We start from the raw sequence: 21087 nt of genomic DNA on the forward strand, positions 1-21087 counted from the left end.
GGCCCAAAACGTCAGCTTTCCTGCTCCTCTGATGCTGCTTGGCCTGCCGTGTTCATCCAGCTCTACATCTTGTTATCTCAGATTCTCCAGCATCTGCGGTTCCTACTATCTATGAAGAATGTTATTGCTTAAAGTTTTTGCGAAGATTTGTAGCTTGGGTTGTGGATGCTTACTGAGCCGTTGTGTTTGGTTGCAGGTGTTTTCTCACCATACTAGGTAACATCGTCAGTGTGCCTCTGGTGAAGCGTTGGTGTTCTGTCCTGCTTGTTATTTATATGCCTGGGTTTGCTGGAGTGGTTGGCATTACTTCCAGTTCTGTTTTTTTAGTGGTTTGTATATCGGGTCCAGTTCAATGTTTGATGATGGAATTCTGGTTGGAATGCCTGGCCTCCAGAAATTCCCTGGCATGTCTCTGTTTGGCTCATGCTATTATGGGTCTGTTGTCCCAGTCGAATTTGTGTCCTCCTTTGTCTGTGTGTATTGAGACCAGTGAGAATTGAAGTATATGGAGGAGATACTTAATTACTTTAGCAACCACCCCAACACCCATAAATGGAGCTACGTCAAGACATTATTCAAAGGGGCCATAACACACTCCAGCAATCCGGAATTGTGCAAAGCAGAACAGGAGCACTTATACGGAGTTTTGAAAGGAACGGATTGCCAAAAAGCACGTTCCACCGTTATGCCCGCGACAGACCGCAACGAGGCCAGACACACTAGTCACCCTACCGTACATCAGAGACATCTCAGAGTTGACCCCAAGACTACTCGGACCCCGAGGTATCGGGGTAATCCATAAACCAACAACCACCCTCCAACAACTACTGATGAATGTAAAGGATCCCATACCCACAACCAATAAAACTAATGTAATATACAAAATACCATGCAAGGACTGTGAAAAATATTACATAGGACAAACTGGAAGAAAACTGGCAATAAAGATACACTAACACCAAGAAACACGACCAATTCTCACTCGCAAGGTGACGAAACGTCTTGCAACCAAACACACTGGCTTGTCGAGCAAGTCTACAATCTAATGTTATTGCTTTTATTGCAAATACTTTATTTAACAAAGTTTATCCAGACTTTGAGCCATCTTGCTTTTGTTTTCTCTTATTCATTCATGGGATGAGGGTGTCGCTGGCTAGGCAGCATTTATTGCCCATCCCTAATTGCCCAGAGGGCTGTTAAGAGTCAACCACATTGCTGTGGGTCTGGAGTCACATGTAGCCCAGACCAGGTAAGGATTGCAGTTTCCTGAAAAGACATTAGTGAACCAGATGGGTTTTTCCAATAATGGATTCATGGTCGTCATTAGATTCTTAATTCCAGATATTTTATTGAATTAAAATCCCATGATCTGCCATGGCGGGATTCAAACCCGGGTCCCCAGAATGTTGCCTGGGTCTCTGGATTAACAGTCCAGCAATAATACCACTGGGCCATTGCCTCTCCCACATTGCTCAGCCTTTAAATGGATCAACTGCTGGATCAAATCCAGTGCTGCATGTGGCTGTAACCACAAAGGGGACAGAAATAGTGCCAGTTGGCTATCAGTAATCATGAGCTTTCAGTTTTTTGAGACAATACAGTGTGGAGCTGGAGGAGCACAGCAGGCCAGGCAGCATCAGAGGAGCAGGAAAGTTGATGTTTCGGGTTGGGACCCTTCTCCAGAAATGGGGAGGGGCAAGGGAGCTCACAAATAAATAGAGAGAGGAGTGGTGGGATGGTGATAGGTGAATGGAGGTAGGGAGTAGTGGGGATTGGTCAGTGAGATGGGTGGGGCAGATAGGTGGGAGAGAAGATGGACGGGTGGTCTCCGGTTAAGGAAGTGGGGATGAGAGGGAGGGTTGGACGTGGGATGAGGCTGGGGGGTGGAGAGATTTTAAAACTGGTGAATTCCGTGTTTAGGCCATCGGGTTGTAGGCTCCCAAGGTGGAATATGAGGTGCTGCTCCTCCAGTTTGCGAGTGGTGTCGTTGTGACACTGGAGGAGGCCCAGAATGGACATGTCACCCAGGGAGTGGGAGGGGGAGTTAAAATGGTTGGCAACTGGAATATGTTGTCGTCTGTCATGTACCGAGCGCAGATACCGTACAAAACGGTCTCCAAGTCTTCGCTTGGTCCCACCGATACAGAGGAGGCCACATCGGGAACAGTGGATACAGTAGACCAAGTTGATGGATGTACAGGTGAACCCCTGTCTGATGTGAAAGGTTTGTTTTGGGCCTTGAATGGAGGTGAGGGGGGAGGTGCAGGGGCAGGGGCAGGTGTAGCACTTCCTGTGGTTGCAGGGAAAGGTGCTGGGGATGATGGGGCTAGTGGGGAATGTGGAGCAGACAAGGGAGTCGTGGAGAGAGCAGTCCCTATGAAAAACAGATAGGGGTGGGGAGGGAAATATTTCTTTGGTTGTGGGGTCAGATTGTGGGTGGCGAAGAATGATGCGCTGGATGTGGAAGTTGGTGGGATGATATGTGAGGACAAGGGGGATTCTGTCTTTATTTTGGGGGGGGTATGAAGGCAGAAGTACAGGAAATGCAAGAGGGCATTTTTGATGACTGCTGACACCATCCCACCTACCTTCCCCAGCCCAACCCCTCCTCTTTATTTATTTCCCAGCTCCCTTCCCCCTCCCCATTTCTGAAGAAGGGTCCCGACCCGAAATGTCAACTTTCCTGTTCCTCTGCTGCCTGGCCTGCTGTGCTTCTCCAGCTCCACACTGTGTTGTCTCTGACCCCAGCATCGGCAGTTCTTGCTATCTCAGTCTTTTGTTTGCAGATGGAGGAGTCACCTGAGGCAGTGCAGGAGCTGCAGGTTTTGGAATCTCTCTAGAATCTGGGCAAAGCAAACTTTATGCTTAAGACTGGGTAATGGGAGGGCAATGACCTAGTAGTATTATTACTGGACTGTCAATTCTGAGACCTAGGTATGTTCTGAGGATGTGGATTTGAATTCCAGGAGATGCTGGAATTAAAAGTCTACTGAATACCATAAATTCATGTCGATTGTCATGAAAAGTCCAACTGGTTCACTAATGTCCTTTAGGGAAGGAAACTGCCATCCTTTCCTGGTCTGGCCTACAAGTGACTCCACACCCACAGCAATGTGGTAGACTCTTAACTGCCCCCTGGATGGGTTAAAGATGCTAGAGTAGTCAGTGATGCCCTCATCCCATGAATGAATAATTTAAAAAAAAAACAACTCTACCTTCTGACCTTGTTCACAATGCATTGTCAGACCTGGGTCTACTGTAATGGAAATTTGGTCTCTGTGTCAACCTGTTTTGTTTTCCCCTTAGGTGACGGTGAACCGTCGGACCTGGCTGTATAATGATGGGAATGGTGAACAGGTGGGCGGATTTGTCAAAGAGTTTGGCAACCTCACTTTCTTGACAATAAAGGTATGGCCACCTAGGTGTGAATAATACTTCTGGATATTAAAGTTACTGAGAGATATGGGGGTTGTGCAGGAAAATGACTGAGGTAGATGGTCCAGCACAAACTGACTGAATGATAGACTGGGCTTGAGGAGCCAAATGGCCTGCTTGTCCTGCTATTTCCTATGGTCCCAGTATTAGATAAAAGCAAGGAATGCTGGAAATGTTCAACAGGTATGGCAATGTCTGTGGACAGAGAAAACGGGAAATGTTTATAATCCATGTCTTTGCAAAACACTGCAAGAACTTTGAGATTTAACAGTTCATAGCTAACAGATTAGGGGAGGCAAAGAAAAATTCAATTATCTGAGGGATAGAATTTCATCTTTTGGGGATAGTTTACGTTCCTTAGGATTTAACGTTGAGTTCACTGTTTCAGATTGTAGCCTCTGCTACATTCCACAACAGCAGTCATTTAAACCAGTCAAGCACAGCTCATTGTGGTTATACCTGTGGACTCCTACTTTCACCCCAATGCCAAACATGTCACCATCAACATCCCTGGGTATGTCCTGTCTCACGAGCAGGTCAACTCAGAGGTGGTGGTACAATGTATACAGTCAGGGGAATTTGCCCTCAACATTGGCTTTGGATCCCATGATTTCTGTGGAGTCAGGTCAAACACAAGTAATCTGCTAGTTATCACCTACCGCCCTTACCAAGCTGATGAATCTATACTCCTACATGTTGAACAGAATGCACCCAGTGTTCACCACCAAGTGTGTTTCAGTCATACTATCTCTGCCCAACTAGGTCCTTGGTGGCCTGGGAAGACTAAGAATGGCCTACTTGATTCATCCTCACCAATCTATCTGTTGTAGATACATCTGATGACAATGTCAGTAGGAGTGACCACCTCTCAGTCATGCCTTCATATTAAGAATATCCTCCATTACATTGTGTGGCACTACTGTCATGTTAAATGGGTTTATTTCCAGACACACTATCATTTACAAGATGCACTGCAGTAACTCACCAAGTTTCCTTTGACAGCAGCCTTCCAAACCTGCACCCTCTACCATCTAGGACAAGGGCAGCAGATACATGGGAACACCACCAGTTACACGTTCCCCTCCAAACTACTCACTATCCCGCCTTAGAAATATATTGTTGTTCCTTCACTGTCACTGGGTCAAAATGCTGGAACTTCCTCCCTGTCAGCATTGTGGCTTTTCTAATAGTTCATGGCATCTTTTGATATTTTACTTCATTATATTTTTTTCAGTTTAGTTTTTAGTCGTCATTCCTGTTGTCATTTAATCCTGGTTTCTATCTTTCACACACCTTCCTTTCTCCTCTTCCTCTTTCCCTTGCCTTTGTTAACTCTCACCTCTCAATCTAATTTGTTTTCCTATTTTGATGAAATGGGCCATTGCATCAAATGTCAATGAAATTTTCTCCATAGATGCTGCCTGACCTGTTTGTTTCTGATTTTCATTGCTTTGCTTTTCTTGAATAATGAATTAGAACCTGTCCAGTATTTATATCTGCCTCCAAACAGTGAAGTTGAAGATCACTTGCAGCTGGCATGTGGCTAATGGGGTGGGCTTAAGCAGATGGACCTAGTCCATCACAGTCTGAGTCAACTATGCTGATCTGAACCAGGACAAGTAGGAGGTGACAGACGGCCTCAAAGCTAAGGCAAAGAATGAATTGCCCCATCAGCATAAACACTCAACCTTGTAGATGTTCTGTATATTTCAGCATATCCTTAACACTGTTTTCTACATCCTAATGCAAAGCAAATCCTCCCGCCATTCATCTACTGCCACTGAGCTTGCTGATTGGACTCAATCTGGCGTTGCAATTGAGTTCAAATTCCTGTGTGTAGTCCCAACTCTCCTTATCAGTGTAACTTCCTAAAACCCTTCATGAATTCTCTGTTCCTCCAATTCTGGCCCCTTATTTACCTTCCTTTGCCTACCTACGCCCTCAGCTCTTGAATTCAGCTCTTCAAACCTCCCCACTTATCCCAGCCCATTTCCACTGAAGAATCTATTACCAAACTCTGGTGGAAATTATTGTCTGATAACCATAAGACATAGGAGCAGAAGTTAGGCCATTCGGCCCATAAGTTCCTCAACGCCATTCTCTTGCTTTCTCCCTGTAATCCTTGATCGCCTTGATAATCAAGAACCTATCTATCTCAGTCTTAAATGTACTCTATGACCTGGCCTTCAAAGCCTTCTGTGGCAGTAAATTCCATAGATTCACCACTCTCTGGCTGAAGAAGTTTCTCCTTATTTCCATTCTAAAAGGTCTTCCCTTTACTCTAAGGCTGTGCACTCGGGTCCTAGTCTCTACTGCCAATGGAAGATCTTCCCAACATCCACTCTGTCCAGGCTATTCAGTATTCTGTAAGTTTCAATTAGATCCTGCCTTATCCTTCGAAACTCCAATAAGTATAGTTCCAGAGTCCTCAAACATTCCTCATATGTTAAGCTTTCCATCCCTGTGACCATTCTCATGAACCTCCTCTGAACCCGCTCCAGGGCCAGTACATCCTTCCTGAGATATGGAGCCCAAAACTGTGCACAATACTCCAAATGTGGCCTGACCAGAGCCTTTTAAAGCCTCAGTAGTACATCCCTGCTTTTATATTCAAGTCCTCTCAAAATAAATGCCAACATTGCATTTGCCTTCCTGACTACTGACTCAACCTGCAAGTTTACCTTGAGAGAATCCTAGACTAGAACTCCCAAGTCTCTTTGCACTTCAGACTTCTGAATTTTCTCCTCATTTAGAAAATAGTCCATGCTTTTATTCTTCTTACCAAAGTGCACGACCTCACACTTTCCCGTGTTGTACTCCATCTGCCACCCACTCTCCTAACCTGTCCAAATCCTTCTGCAGCCTCCCCACCACCTCAATACTACCTCTGTGAAATTCCATGAAATGTTTCCAGATGGACTTCAGCTTAGTGTCGTAAATGAGGTGACTAATCAGGTTGTAGATAAGTTGAGGTTAATATTCAACAAATGTTTGAAAATTAGAAAGGTTCCATCAGACGAAGTAGTAGCAAATATAACTCCTCCATTCAAGAAGCAAGGGAGCAGAAAACAACACTATAGACCAGTTAGTTTGATGTCTGTGGGGAAGGTGTTAGAATAGATTTTTAAGCGGGTTATAACTGGGCACTGTGGGGGTGAGCGGGAATAAAATCTCAATGTGATCAGGAAAAGTCAGCATGTGAAAAGGAAATAATGTCTGTCTAAATTATTGATAGCTCTTTGAAGGTGTAACATGTTGTGGATAAAGGGTGACCTGTAGGCATACTGCACTTGGATTTCAAGAAAGTATTTGTCAGGATGTCATTTTGAACATTATTGTGTGAAGCAGGAGCGAGTGATGCAGGCTGTAACAGACTGGCAGGGATATATAATTGACTGGCAGAAAACTGTATTGCATAAACTGTCTTTCTTTGATTGGCAGGATTGGACAAGTCAGTGCTGACTCCACTTTTGCAACATTTTTAATGACTTAGAGGGGAGCAAAAACATTGTAACTAAATTCACGAATGACACCAAGATAAATAGAAAAGTATGTTGTGAAGAGGACATAAGAAAAATGCATACAGACATGTTGATTAAGTGAGCAACAAAAAAAGAGTCTTCTAGGTGGAGTATAATGAAAAAATGTGAAATTGGTCACTTTGGTAGTAAGAATAAAAATCAAGTGTTGATCAAATGGAGAACAACTGTAGAATTCTGCAATGGGATCTAGGTGTTCTAATACATGACAGTAGGCAGGTACTGCAAGTAATTGAGGCTAATTGGGTGCTGCCCTTTATTACAAGGGGAATTGAACATACAAATAAGGATGTTTTAGTTTTACAGTGAATTGTCATTTCAGAAATACTATGTGCAATTTTGGTCTCCTTTTTTAAGGAAGGATGTAAGTGCATTGGAGACAGATCAGAGGAACTTTACTAGATTGATACCTGGATTGAACAGGTTGAGGGAAAGTTGGAAAGACCAGGCTTATTTCCACTGGAATTCAGAAGAGTGAACGATGACTCCATCAAAGTATACAAAAGATCCTGATCTTGACAAGCTAGACTTGGAAAGAATGTTTCCTCTTGGAGGCGAGTCCAGAACTAGGTGGCACTGTTTTAAAAATTAAGGGTCACTCTTTTAGGGCTGAGATGAGCATTTTTTTTTGAGTTGTGCAGCTTTGGAACTTTCTGCCTCAGAAGGCAATGGAGGGGGTGTCTTTTGAATAAAGTCGCCAGTGTTACTGGACCTTAGGGCTGCTCTCTCATCAGAGGGAGACGTCTGGTGGTGGTTTAACCTGAGGGTGATCACACCTCAGGCAAAGGGAGAGGTAGAGAAGTGGGTTCTTCATGGTAACCTCAGCCGGTGAGGGAATTGAACCTGCACTGTTGGCATCAGTCTGCATCGCAAACCAGCTGTCCAGCCAACTGAGCTAACCTATCATGTTTAAGGTGAAGACACTTTCTTGTTTAGGCAGGAGAATCAAAACTTGAGGTGGTAGATGAGAACGTGGAATTCAAAACACAAACAAGTCAGCCATGTCCTTACTGAATGGCGGAGTGGACTTGAGAGGCTAAATGGCCAATTTTTACTTCTGTTTTGTATGTTCATATGCTTTACCATGCTTTTTAAAAACAAATCTCTCAATGCCTTTGCACAGAATTGAAATCAGTGCCTCCATTGTTTTTGCACAGAATGATTATTTGATCGCATCAAGAGACTGAGTTGGTCACTCCAGTAGCAAATGAGGAAGTTTAGAAGAAGAAAATAGATTTGAATAATTGGGCATTGCATTGCAACAGGGTATTTCATTCATTTTGTCCCATCTTTGACAGGGAGCAGGTCACATGGTGCCAACAGACAAACCTCTCGCTGCATTTACGTTTTTCAGCCGTTTCCTTCATAACGAGCCATACTGAGACTGACACAAGATGAACTGCACCAAGAAATCTAAGGATTGAGGTGATGTTGCTGGACAAGTGCGCACCTAAATAAAGGAAGAGTTTCAAGTTTGTTTTGAGGCAATACTTTGAAGGATTGAGAGTTGATGTTGGAGAGCTGTGAGCGATTCATGAAACATCACTTCCAAACTGAAAGGGTTATTGCCTCCTGACACACTCTTAAACCAAGTCTTTTCTGTGTTTGAGACCTATCTATAAATATTAAAGTACTCCCTTTCATTATTGGCACACTCCTAAGGATTCACTCCTGAGGCCCAGCCTCTTTGTAGTTATTGGCATGTCACTATGGTTAGCTACCCAAAGTCGACGGGGTGGGCGGGTAACAGTGCTTCTGTTGTTTGTAAGGCACTGGAAATAATTAACTAGAAAATCACAAAATGGACAATTTCTGAAAACTGACAAATTCATGGGTCCTGCACCTAGCTTGAAAATTTAGTCGGGTTTTGATTTTAACCCGGGGTAGTATTATGAATGCTACCTGTTTAAGTATGTTACAGGTGACATTAGAAACACAAATGAAATTCTTCTATCTTAAAATGATTCAGCAACTTTCTAGCAACAAATATTTGTCCAACATAAGAAATGAAATGTTCGAAGGCTGAGCCTTAGGGAGAGTGTGCAACTTTAAATTGTATGTTCTGCCATTTCTGACCTTTGCTGCTGTGCCACATGTTGTTTACTGTGATTTTATTTCTCTTGTAAATCTGGGGCAATCAGACACATGGATTTTCTGAAGGGCCTAGGACCGAATCGTCAGCTTTCCTGCTCCTCTGATGCTGCTTGGCCTGCTGTGTTCATCCAGCTCTACACCTTGTTATCTCTCTTACCATGGGAAAGTGTCCTGAGTACAGCCCCTGAACTGTCCATCCTTCATATGCTACTGTGGTGTTGTCCCAGACCTTCTTGTTCACAGCAAAGCACCTTGTTAGACAGTTCTAGCAATCTGTGGGTGAGAACTTCTAACTGTTTTTGATGAGCAATTGATTGTACATGTCTGAGGTTGAGCCACAGTGATATCATTAAGCCATCTAAACAGCACTTCGTTTTAAAGATTCTCACAGGCAGAAAATGAAAATTGATGATCCAATCACTGAGTTGGGGCATGCAAACAAAAGTAAGATAGGAAGTGGAGTATCACGAACAAACTTTAAAAATAGATTATTTTAAATTTTAAACAATGTTATTAACAATTATGGAGGCATTAAACAATATTCCACAATCATAAAATTACTTGCTCAAAGCCAAATCAATTGTTCAGTATTAATTACTACTCGGATCACTCTTGAAAACCCCTGTTACACCTTGGGGAATCAGGCTTAACTTAAGGTTTTCAACAGTGATGAGACTGGAAATTCTCACCAACTCAATTGATTTCATTGATCACTGGCTCAGGTTAGCAGGTAAGACTTGGCCCATTATGTAATAAAAACCGAAAGAACTGCAGATGCTGTACGTCAGGAACAAAAACAAAGTTGCTAGAAAAGCTCAGCGGGTCTGGCAGCATCTGTGAAGGAAGAAACAGTTAACATTTCAGGTCTGGTGACCCTTCCTCAGAACTGGGGAAGGATCACCTGACCCGAAATGTTAACTCTGTTTTTTCATTCACAGATGCTGCCAGACCTGTAAAGCTTTTCCAGCAACTTTGTTTTGTTCTTGGTCCATTATGTGCCTCATGACAGAGCTGTCAATGACAGACCACAACATCAGGATTTCTGCATTAATTTGCAGTTGTGCTAAATCCCCAGGTTGTCAGTTTCAAAGTGGCAATGACAATGATTGCTAACAGTTCACCACCCAAAAATCCCACTCAGTTTCTGGGCCATTAGCTTTATACCTTCTCCCTGCTATTGTAAAGGGGGTTTTGGTGGAAAGTCTCTCTTTTAACCCGAATAACTATCATGTTATGTCGAATGAATCTAAGAGAATATTGCAAGCAGATTCAATAGTAACTTTAAAACAAAATGGGATATATATTTGATAATCAAAATCGATGCAGAGTTTTGAGAAGAGTGGGGGAATGAGACTTAGTGAATTCAAAGAACCAACATGAGCTTGAAGGGCTGAATAGTTCTCTGTGCTATGAAAACCAGCATCTTTATTACAGCATCAGCCCCTCCATTAATAGGATCCTAAGGCTCCACACACATCTGCCAGCTCGCTGATTAATGAAGATAGAAAGGTGAAGCAAGCACTGTCTTTACTGAAGATTTTCCTCTAAAATTTGCTCTTAGACTTGAATTACTCTCTGCTGTAATAAATGCTGCCAATCTGGCTTGGTCCCTTTTGTATTCAGGCTAATTATGTACAAAGAAGAGCCCAGGATAAATGTTCAGACATTCAGCTATTGAGAAGAGTCACGCTCCCCTGCAAAGGCTAGTAGAGTTTCAGATTGGTGAGCAGGAAAACTCACCAAAGTAGACAGTGTAAGGTTCAATATATTTCTGGATTGCTGGATGGTAGAGAGATTGGTTGATTTTAGGCAAGGAATAAAGAGGGAACAAATTTGTTCCATGTTAGCTTTAAGTGTTGTTGTGAATTGGGCACAGAGTAGGGATCAAGCTATTTCTGCTGGTTGTCATGGTGGTGGGGGGGGGGGTCAACATTGTGTCTGTAGACATTCCCTGAAGGTTAAAATAAGGTGGCTTTGTCTTTTCTCTGGGTAAAGTCTGCCCACATTGTCTGATTTACTGTACATTTTTGATATGTTAGTGTTGATAAAATTAAACTTCCAGAAATTTTAATAAAATGTTCTTGAACTTTTGTTGGTTTCTTGCTGAATTCTTTCCTCATTTCTGAAGGTTGGCTCGTGGACTTCCATTGGATTGGCACATGCTTATGGGCAAAGTACTGAGTAGTTTGTAGTTGCCTTCTGCAGAATGACTGACCAGGAGACTCCCCCACTGTTACTGCCTGCCTTCAGGCATTTGGAAGGATTTACAGGCTGATTCACAACTTGCACGGTCATGTTGTGACTACAGCTTACTAAGCCACCAAGTCCTGGCATGGTACTCAAACCTGGCATTACAGGCAGACAGAGGGATACTCCCACTACACCAAGATTTCCACTGGTTTCTTACTACCTAGACTCAATCTGTCAGATGCGACTCAGTGGTTACTTAAAGTAACAGGTTGAAATGTGAGGCTGATTCCCTAATGCAGCGCTAAGAATGCTCTACTTTTGGAAGTATCAGTTATGAGACATTAAACTGAAGATCGGTCTGTGCTTCCAAATAAATGTAAAGACTTCTACTCCAGACCTATGATGTGGTTGACTTTCAGTTATCCTCTGAAGTGGCTGAGTAAGCTACTCGGCTGTATCAAATATTCGGTGAGAAATGAAACAAAACTGGACAAACCAACCTGGCATCAACTCAGGCACAGGAAATAACAAGGGCAAACACAGTGCTGTCAACTCTGCAAAACCCTCTTTACGAACATCTGGGAGCTAGTGCCAAAATTGGGACAGCTGTCTCAGACTAGTCAAGCAAGAGCCTGACACACAGTCGTACTAATGGAATCACACCTTACAGACAATGTCCCAGACACCACCATCACCATCTTTGGGTATGACCTGTCCCAACAGCAGGACAGACCCAGCAGAGGTGGCGGCACATTGGTATACAGTTGGGAAGGAGTTGCGTTGGTCATCCTCAACATTGATCAAGGAGCCCCTGAACTGCCATGGCATCAGATCAAACATGGACAAAGACATTTGTTGCGTACATACCTTGCTTTGGCCGTTGAGCTAGCATTGGGGGTGGCAAGGTCAGAGAATGTACTCTGGGTGAGGAATTTCAATGTCCACCACCAAAAGTGTCTTGGCAGCAGTATTACTGATCAAGCTGGTCAAATCCTAAAGAACATTGCTGCTAGATTGGGTCTATACCAGATGAGAGGGAATCAACAACAGAAAAAAAAAATTAAAACAAAGAACTGTGAATGCTTGGAATCTGAAACAAAAACAGAAATCAGTTCTAAATGAGGTTACTGGACTTAATGCACTGCTCCCTCTCCATAGATGCTGCCAGACCTGCTGAGTTTCTCCAGTAATTTGTTTTTGTTACAGGGAAAAGCCTTCTTCATCTTAATCTGTCCATGACAGATCTGTCAGACTAAAGGGGCACCAATAATACTGAGGTGAGGAGGAATTTCTTCTGAGGATCAAGAGACTTTGGAACTCCCTGCCACAGAGGGGACAGTGTTTTTGTGTATATTTAAGGCTCAGACAGACAGATTCTTGATTAATAGGGGAATCAGGGCTATCGAGAAAATACAGGAAAGTGGATATGAGAATGTCAGATCCACCATGATCCTACTGAATGGCTGAGCAGCCTACCCCCATTCCTATTTCAATGGTCTTATGGACAATATCAGTAAGGCGAACTGTGTGGTGGTCATTATAGAGACAAAACCTCATCTTCACAATCTAAATGTGTCACCATGCTGTGTGGCTTTATCAATGTGATAAATGGGATAAACTTCAAACAGATCTAACAACTCAAGTCTAGACATCCATAAGGTGCTGTGGGTCTTCAGCAGAATAATAGCCCAACACAATCTGTAACCTCATGGCTTGGCATACCCCCTCTATCAAGTCTACCTTGTTCAATTTTTAAAAAAAACACAGGAGTGTATGCCAGGAGCAGCATCAGACATACCAAAAAAAATGTCAATCTCCAAAACAGGACAGCTTGTGTGCCAAACAGCAGGAGCAGCAAGTGATGGACTGCTACCCTGCTAGCGCCTCACCGCTCCCTGTTCACGTAACTCCTTCCCAACACCACAACCTCAATATCCTTGCTACTCCAGTTACACCCTTTATTGTTATGCTTTAAGTGGAAAACGCCCTAATTAAGCCTGGATTTTCCTCGCGAAATCTGAATATCTTCTGACAAGCATTTCCCCCCCCCCCCCCCCCCCCCCCCCGATGTAAGTAGCTCTCCAAACTTTTGCTCATGGAGTGTGGATAATCTTGTGACTTTGCATCAAATGTTGTTCGATATCGGAAAGATGTGACTGTATTACTGGAGAGGGTGCAGAGGGGATTGACCAGGATGTGTCCTGGAATGGTGTGAAGAGACCAGACATTTAATAAAGGGTCGAAATTTTCTGATGAAGGGTCTAGGCCCGAAACGTCAGCCTTCCTGCTCCTATCATGCTGCTTGGCCTGCTGTGTTCATCCAGCTCTACACCTTGTTATCTCTGGTCGAAATATGAACTCTGTTTCTCTACACAGAGGCTGTCTACAATTCTCTGCCTGTGTGTCAGACACTAGACAGGGCTGGTGGTGTTGTCCTCAGAACAGAGGAAGCTGAGACTGTACAAAATTGTGAAAGTCACAGGCAGGGACATACAAATGGACTCACTCACCCAGAAGGCCATTAGAAAAACAGCCAGGAAACTCGGCGTACTGACGTCGGGGATGCGCGGACGTCGGGGATGCGCGGACGCCGGGTGTGACGCACAAGAGCGTGCGGACGTCAGCGAAATGACGTACTGACGTCGGGGGTGCGCCGACGACGGGGGTATCGCGCGAGCGCGTGCTGACGTAAGGGGCCGGCCGGCGGGACCTGGCCGAGGCTGAACCGGAGCTCGTTCCTGGCCTGAGGAGGATCCGCGACAACATGAAGATCTGGACCTCGGAGCATGTCTTCAAGTAAGTGACCACCTCACGGCCCCTGACCTGATTTCCAGTCGGCCCCGGGGGCCCACGCCCAGCTGTTGTCCCATCATGTGGTTTCTAGGGGGAGAAAGGGAGCGGCCTGGGGCTGGCCTACCACCACCGCACCCCAACCACACCCCCTCCCACTAACCCCCACCAACCCCGGCCATGCGGATTCTGGCTGCGGTCAAGGTGACCGCACCGAGCATACTCCCCTCCCTCCCCGACATCCACCTCACCCTTTCCCTGACATCTCCTTCCCCTGCCTCTCCATTCCTGACATCTCCCTTCCCTCAGACATTGTCCTCCTTCCCTTCCTGATATCTAACCCCCAACTCTGACCTCTCCCTAACCCCCTCTCTGTTTCTGTCTCTTTCCCCTCCTGACCTTGGATTCACAGTGGAGTCAGGCTCGCACTGTGCCCAATCTGTGACCCAACTGCCTTCCTGACTACGTGGATTTGTGGACTGCCCTGGAAATGAGTACTCTCCAGCCTAACTTCCACTACCTCTGGTAGTTCTAACAGCTAGCTCATGTTTTCACTTGTCTCACTTGTCACATTCCTGGAGATGCATTATTTCTGAAAACAACGTGGTGCACAGAGAAGGCATGACTGAATTACATTAATAGATGCCTCATAAGTTGTCTTCCCTTCGGTCACAGATAACATTTGAGGGAGACAAACGCAAAGTCACTGTTCCTTTATTGTGATATAAGCATTTTGCAAGACCAGCATTTATTGCCCAACTCTTAAATGCCCTTGAGAAACTGGTGAGCTGTCATCTTCAACCAGTTGCTGTATATGCGTCCACAGTGTTGTTAGGGAGCGAGTTCTAGGATTTTGACCCAGTGACACAGAACGAACAACAGTACATTTGGAGATAGTGGGAACTGCCGATGCTGGAGAATCTGAGATAACAAGGTGTAGAGCTGGATGAACGCAGTCAGTCCAGACCTGAAACGTCAGCTTTCCTGCTCCTCTGATGCTGCTTGGCCTGCTGTGTTCATCCAGCTCTACACCTTGTTATCTCAGTACATTTGGAGGATGGTCAGTGGTTTGGAGAGAAGAGGAACTTGTAGGTGATGGTGTTCCAACTTATCTGCTGCTCTTGTCCTCTTTGGTAGAGGTCACAAGTTTGGAAGCTGCTTTTGAACAAGTTTTGATGAATTGAGGCAATTATTTTGTGGATGGTTTGCACAGCTACTACTATGCCTCTGTGATTAAGGGCGTGAATGGTGACAGATGGATCGCTGAGCAAGCAGGCTGCTTTGTCCTAGATAATGTCGAACATTTTGAGTTAGAGCTGCACCTATCCAGGCAGAGATAACACGGTGTAGAGCTGGATGAACACAGCAGGCCAAGCAGCATCATAGGAGCAGGAAGGCTGACGTTTCGGGCCTAGACCCTTCTTCAGAAATGGGGGAGGGGAAGGGGGTTCTGAAATAAATAGGGAGATAGGGGGAGGTGGATAGAGGATGGATAGAGAAGAAGATAGGTGGAGAGGAAACAAACAAACAGGTCAAAGAGGCGGGGATGGAGCCAGTAAAGGTGAGTGTAGGTGGGGAGGTAGGGAGGAGATAGGTCAGTCCAGGGAGGACGGACAGGTCAAGGGGGCGGGATGAGTTTAGTAGGTAGGAGATGGGGTTGGGGCTTGAGGTGGGAGGAAGGACAAGTTAGGGAGACAGGGACGAGCTGGGCTGGTTTTGGGATGCGTAGGGGGAGGGGAGATTTTGAAGCTTGTGTAGACCACATTGATACCATTGGGCTGCAGGGTTCCCAAGCGGAATATGAGTTGCTATTCCTGCAACCTTCGGGTGGCATCGTTGTGGCACTGCAGGAGGCCCAGGATGGACATGTCCTCTGAGGAATGGGAGGGGGAGTTGAAATGGTTCGCAACTGGGAGGTGCAGTTGTTTAGGGCGAACCAAGCGTAGGTGTTCTGCAAAACGGTCCCCAAGCCTCTGCTTGGTTTCCCCGATGTAGAGGAAGCCACACCGGGAACAGTGGATGCAGTATACCACATTAGCAGATGTGCAGGTGAACATCTGCTTGATGTGGAATGTCTTCTTGGGGCCTGGGATGGGGGTGAGGTGTAGCACTTACTGCCGGGTGTGGTGGGACTGGAGAGGAGTGTGGAGCGGACAAGGGAGTCACGGAGAGAGTGGTCCCTCCGGAAAGCAGATAAGGGTAGGGAGGGAAAGATGTCTTTGGTGGTGGGGTCGGATTGCAGATGGCGGAAGTGTCGGAGGATGATGCGTTGGATCCGGAGGTTGGTGGGGTGGTACGTGAGGACCAGGGCGATTCTTTTTTGGTTGTTATTGCGGGGAGGGGGTGTGAGGGATGAGTTGCGAGAAATGCGGGAGACACAGTCGAGGGCATTCTCGACCACTGACGGGGGGAAGTTGCGGTCCTTGAAAAACAAGGACATCTGAGATGTACGGGAGTGGAGTGCCTCATCCTGGGAGCAGATGCGGCGGAGGCGAAGGAATTGGGAATACGGGATGGCATTTTTGCAGGAAGGTGGGTGGGAGGAGATGTATTCTAGGTAGCTGTGGGAGTCGGTGGGCTTGAAATGGATATCGGTTTCTAGGTGGTTGCCAGAGATGGAGAGAGAGGTATTAGAGATGGTCCAGGTGAACTTAAGGTTGGGGTGGAAGGTGTTGGTGAAATGGATGAACTGTTGCCTATCCAGGCAACTGGGGAGTATTCCATCACATTCCTCACTTGTGCCTCATCGATGGTAGACAGGGTTTTGGGAGTTGGTTAAATAAACAGATATTGCTAGCCAAAGATTGTGGCTGGAAGGACAGCATTATTTTGCATGGAGATACTAGCCACTGATAATTTGCTGATGTTTTCATTCAGCCAACACACGTGGTTTACATTCAGGAAACCCTGAGCCTATGAATCAAAGTCCAGCAAGGTTCTATACCAGGGGAGGAAAATTTGACAGGTCAAATACATTTTTAAAAAAGAAAATAATTTTCAGTTTGAAGCAGTCTTAACAACTCACTTGATAAATCCGAGCCCAATGTGCTTTAACTGTACTTCATAGTCAGTGCAAAGGTCTTAATGCATCTCCACAATAGTTAGAGTTTTGTATTGTTGTAGCAAAAATCCAGCTACTTTGTGTACAAATGGCAGGGAGTTTAGAGTTGTAATTTGATCTTCTAATTTACTGACTCCAGTGGTGTATGTGGCAGTTTGTGTACTGATTATAGAAACCAGTGGATCTGATACTGTTATAATAAATCAGACAATGTACAATACTATAATAAGAGTAATATCCATTCAGTGGACTATTGTCATTCTGTAGAATGATTTTAACTGCCCTGCAGTTTTAAGTCTGCAAAGCAGCTTTGTGTAAAAGTCTTCAGTTTAGTTTAAGGTTAATTGTCATATGTGAGGTTTGTTCCTGATCACATGTTTGTACATTTCTAGTTTTTACAATGCAAGAATAAAAGGCTTTCTACATGTTTTTATTTAATTAACATTTCCCTTCAACGCATTATCTTTAAAATACGCTTTAGCCTTGGATGAAACACTTGGGTCATTTAAGTCCCCAGCATGTTGATAATGGGGAATTCAGTAATGGCAAGATAGGAGCTTGGTTAGGCCACACCTGGAGTACTATGTGGAGTTTTGGTCTCCTTATCTCAGAAAATAGTATTCCCATAGAGGGGTAGAATGAAAGTTCATCAGAGGTAGCAGGACTGTCCTATGAAGAGAGATTGGACAAAACCAGCCTGTATTCTCTAGAGTTTCAAAGAATGAGAGGTAATCACATTGACACTTGGGGTGAATATTAGGTTCTCTGTGGTTGGAGATGATCATTGCCTGTCACTTCTAGAGTGGGTGTTACTTGCCATCTGTCCAGGGTTTATAGTATGCCAGCCCTGACTGTCTTTGCTATATATGTTGCAAATGGTGCTCAACATTGTGCGATCACCAGGAAATATCCCCAGTTCTGCCCTGAGGATGGATGGTGGGTCATTATTGGGACTGGAACAGTATCCTGAGAAACTGTGGATTCTTGTGGTCCAGTAGTAGCATCCCTACCTCTGAGCTGGGAGGCCTGTTGTTCAAATCCAACCTGCTTTAGAGATGTGTAGTAATATCTCTGAACATCTTGGTTAGCAAATACATCTACCCTGAAGACCTCCTGCACTAATTCCTTGAAACTGGAATGATTGGCCTCCAACAACTACTGTTGGATTGTTCTGCTACCTGGACGTACCTAGGGAATTTTCAATATTGCTGGGTAGCTGTCGGTGCTGTGGCTATACTGGAACACCTAGACAAAAGGCATCGGTAGTCCTGGCTCTTACGTCATCAGTAGTATTGCTGAATGAACTCTGAGTTCTTTGTTTTTGTAGTATCCAGTGTCTTCAACTGTTTATTAATATCACATGGAGTGATTTGAATTGGCTGAAGACTGGTACCTATGTTACTGGGGATCTCGGGAAGAGGCCAAGTTGGATCATCCACTTGGCAGTTCTGGCTGGTGGATGCAAATACTTCAGCTTTTTCTTTTGTACTGACATGCTGGGCTCCAGCTAAGCCTCCATTTTTCTCTCGGGTAGTGCCTAGTTAGCATTTAGTGCTACAAGAATGCTTTTCTGAAGGGTTTCCAGTGGATTTTTCAGTGATGCCAGAAGTATTTAAAAATGAAAGCCTACTTTCAGAAAGCCATGATTAAGAAGGACAGGAGAAATAAAAAAATTCCATATTTGTACCTTGCCATATCCTAGCTAGGAACCTTGGCCAGCAATGCCAAGTCAAATATGATAAGATCTTTGTGTTGGTTGCAGCGTATGTCAAAGACAGTGGGCCACTTGCCTGGAATTCATAGTCAGCAGTGAAGCAACAGTGCTCACCACTAACCTCAAAAAGTGTTCTTCACAAAGGTCTTACAATCTTGGATTTCCTCTTTTCTGACTTTAGTTTGACTCTAATGCAAAGTGAAGGGGCACCTCCAGGGGTCCAGCAGAAGCGGTGTCATCAAACAAATTAAACAATGAAGCATATTGTAGTATTTTTTCAGATAGCAAACCTGGAAGTGAAATGCATTGGGACATACACATGTGAGAACAGTAGAAGCAGCTTTATCATTAGCTTTTGAAAAACGTGTGTTTGTAAATTTACATTTTACAAGCATACTATTTTTCAATACCGTAATTATGCACTTTATGTATGCAGTTAAAAATCAAATTACACCTCAAAATGCTGTACCTTTCTGATTTGCTTTTACAGTGAGACTACTAATGTATAAAAGTGAAGTGCTCTTCAGTTCAGTGAGATTACAAACAATTGATTACTGTCTGGGGGACTTAAATTCTGCACTTTAAAAAATGTAGAATTGCTGACTGCTCATAGATTTCTATGCTAATCTATGCAAATTCCAAAAGTTATTGAATAATGGTGAACCTTGACAATTTCTTTGTCATTATCACCCGCCAGATCTGACTGGTGTTTGATCAACTTTTGTTAAATAAGAATAACTTCTTTAATTCTCGTGTGGTTATGCTAATTGTAAGTGGGTTGATAGAGTATTAAGGAATCAGATCTATCAAATCTAAACAAGGGTTTTTGTGTGTCTAGACTGATTCAATACTCCTAGTTTTAGACCCATGCATTTCTTAATATTTTTGATATAATGCTTAATTCCCTTTGAGAATATTTGTGAATTCTGCTTGAGTAACTTTTTTGCAGAATAAGAAAGTTACACAGCTTCACTGCAATTTGGGATAGGCAACAAATGTTGGCAGGGTGAGGACTGATTTTTTACAAGCTAAACTTTAATGAAATTGGAGTTCTAACCTGGAAAACTAACGTTTCTCCCTCCTCAGATGCTCCCTGACCTCTTGAATTTTTTTCATAATTTTCTGTCTTTGTTTCTAACCTTTCATGGTAATGAATTTGAGTCACAATCGGACAAACTGTCTGACCAGTGGAAAAGGTCCACCGTTTATGTTATCGACCATTCTTTAAATTTCACAACTCAAGTGAAAACAGCCTTGAGTGACTGACTGATTATTCTTTTTGCATCTTTTTATTGCTTTTAAAAGTGTCCTTATGACCTCAGTTACAAACTTAGATGATACTCCAACTAAACTTAATTGTCACCTCCTAAAAATTCGACAATAGTGTTGTATTCTACATCTTTAAGTGTAAAACCAAGGATTCTACTTTTCTGAGACAACAAGGTGCAAGGCTGGATGAACACAGCAGGCCAAGCAGCATCATAGGAGCAGAGAGGCTGACGTTTCGGGCCTAGACCCTTCATCAGAAAAGGGGGAGGGGAAGGGGGTTTTGAAATAAATAGGGAGAGAGTGGGAGGCGGATAGAAGAGGGATGGAGGAGAGGATAGGTGGAGAAGAAACAAACAGGTCGAAGAGGCGGGGATGGGGCCAGGAAAGGTGAGTGTAGGTAGGGAGTTAGGAAGGGGATAGGTCAGTCCAGGGAGGACGGACAGGTCAAGGGGGCGGGATGAGGTTGGTCGGTAGGAGATGGAGGTGCGGCTTGAGGTGGGAGGAGGGGATAGTTGGGAGGAAGAACAGGTTAGGGAGGCAGGGACGAGCTGGACTGGTTTTGGGATGCGGTGGGGGGAGGGGAGATTTTGAAACTTGTGAAATCCACATTGATACCATTGGGCTGCAGGGTTCCCAAGCGGAATATGAGTTGCTGTTCCTGCAACCTTCGGGTGGCATCGTTGTGGCACTGCAGGAGGCCCAGGATGGACATGTCGTCTGAGGAATGGGAGGGGGAGTTGAAATGGTTCGCGACTGGGAGGTGCAGTTGTTTGTTGCGAACCGAGCGTAGGTGTTCTGCAAAGCGGTCCCCGAGTCTCCGCTTGGTTTCCCCGATGTAGAGGAAGCCACACCGGGTACAGCGGATGCAGTATACCACATTGGCAGATGTGCAGGTGAACATCTGCTTGATGTGGAAAGTCTTCTTGGGGCCTGGGATGGGGGTGAGGGAGGAGGTATGGGGGCAGGTGTAGCACTTCCTGCGGTTGCAGGGAAAA

The 21087-nt window shown here is 44.5% G+C and overlaps 2 protein-coding genes across 2 annotated transcripts in view; both read left to right on the forward strand.

The window, feature by feature from the left end:
• The window catches only part of LOC109938362 (lysosomal protective protein), a 34528-nt gene extending 23369 nt beyond the window's left edge, over positions 1 to 11159 (forward strand). Inside the window, exons 8-9 of the mRNA XM_048608194.1 lie at positions 3307 to 3408; positions 8273 to 11159. Of these exons, the coding sequence (XP_048464151.1) occupies positions 3307 to 3408; positions 8273 to 8356 (186 nt within the window). The 3' untranslated portion in view covers positions 8357 to 11159. The remainder of the gene's footprint in view (positions 1 to 3306; positions 3409 to 8272) is intronic.
• A 2742-nt stretch (positions 11160 to 13901) lies between these two features.
• The window catches only part of prelid3b (PRELI domain containing 3), a 180795-nt gene continuing 173609 nt past the window's right edge, over positions 13902 to 21087 (forward strand). Inside the window, exon 1 of the mRNA XM_020536773.2 lies at positions 13902 to 14054. Within this exon, the coding sequence (XP_020392362.1) occupies positions 14023 to 14054 (32 nt within the window). The 5' untranslated portion in view covers positions 13902 to 14022. The remainder of the gene's footprint in view (positions 14055 to 21087) is intronic.

The sequence above is a fragment of the Rhincodon typus genome, chromosome 19 (assembly GCF_021869965.1).
Source record: "Rhincodon typus isolate 14 chromosome 19, sRhiTyp1.1, whole genome shotgun sequence".
In the NCBI taxonomy this organism is placed as follows: domain Eukaryota; kingdom Metazoa; phylum Chordata; class Chondrichthyes; order Orectolobiformes; family Rhincodontidae; genus Rhincodon; species Rhincodon typus.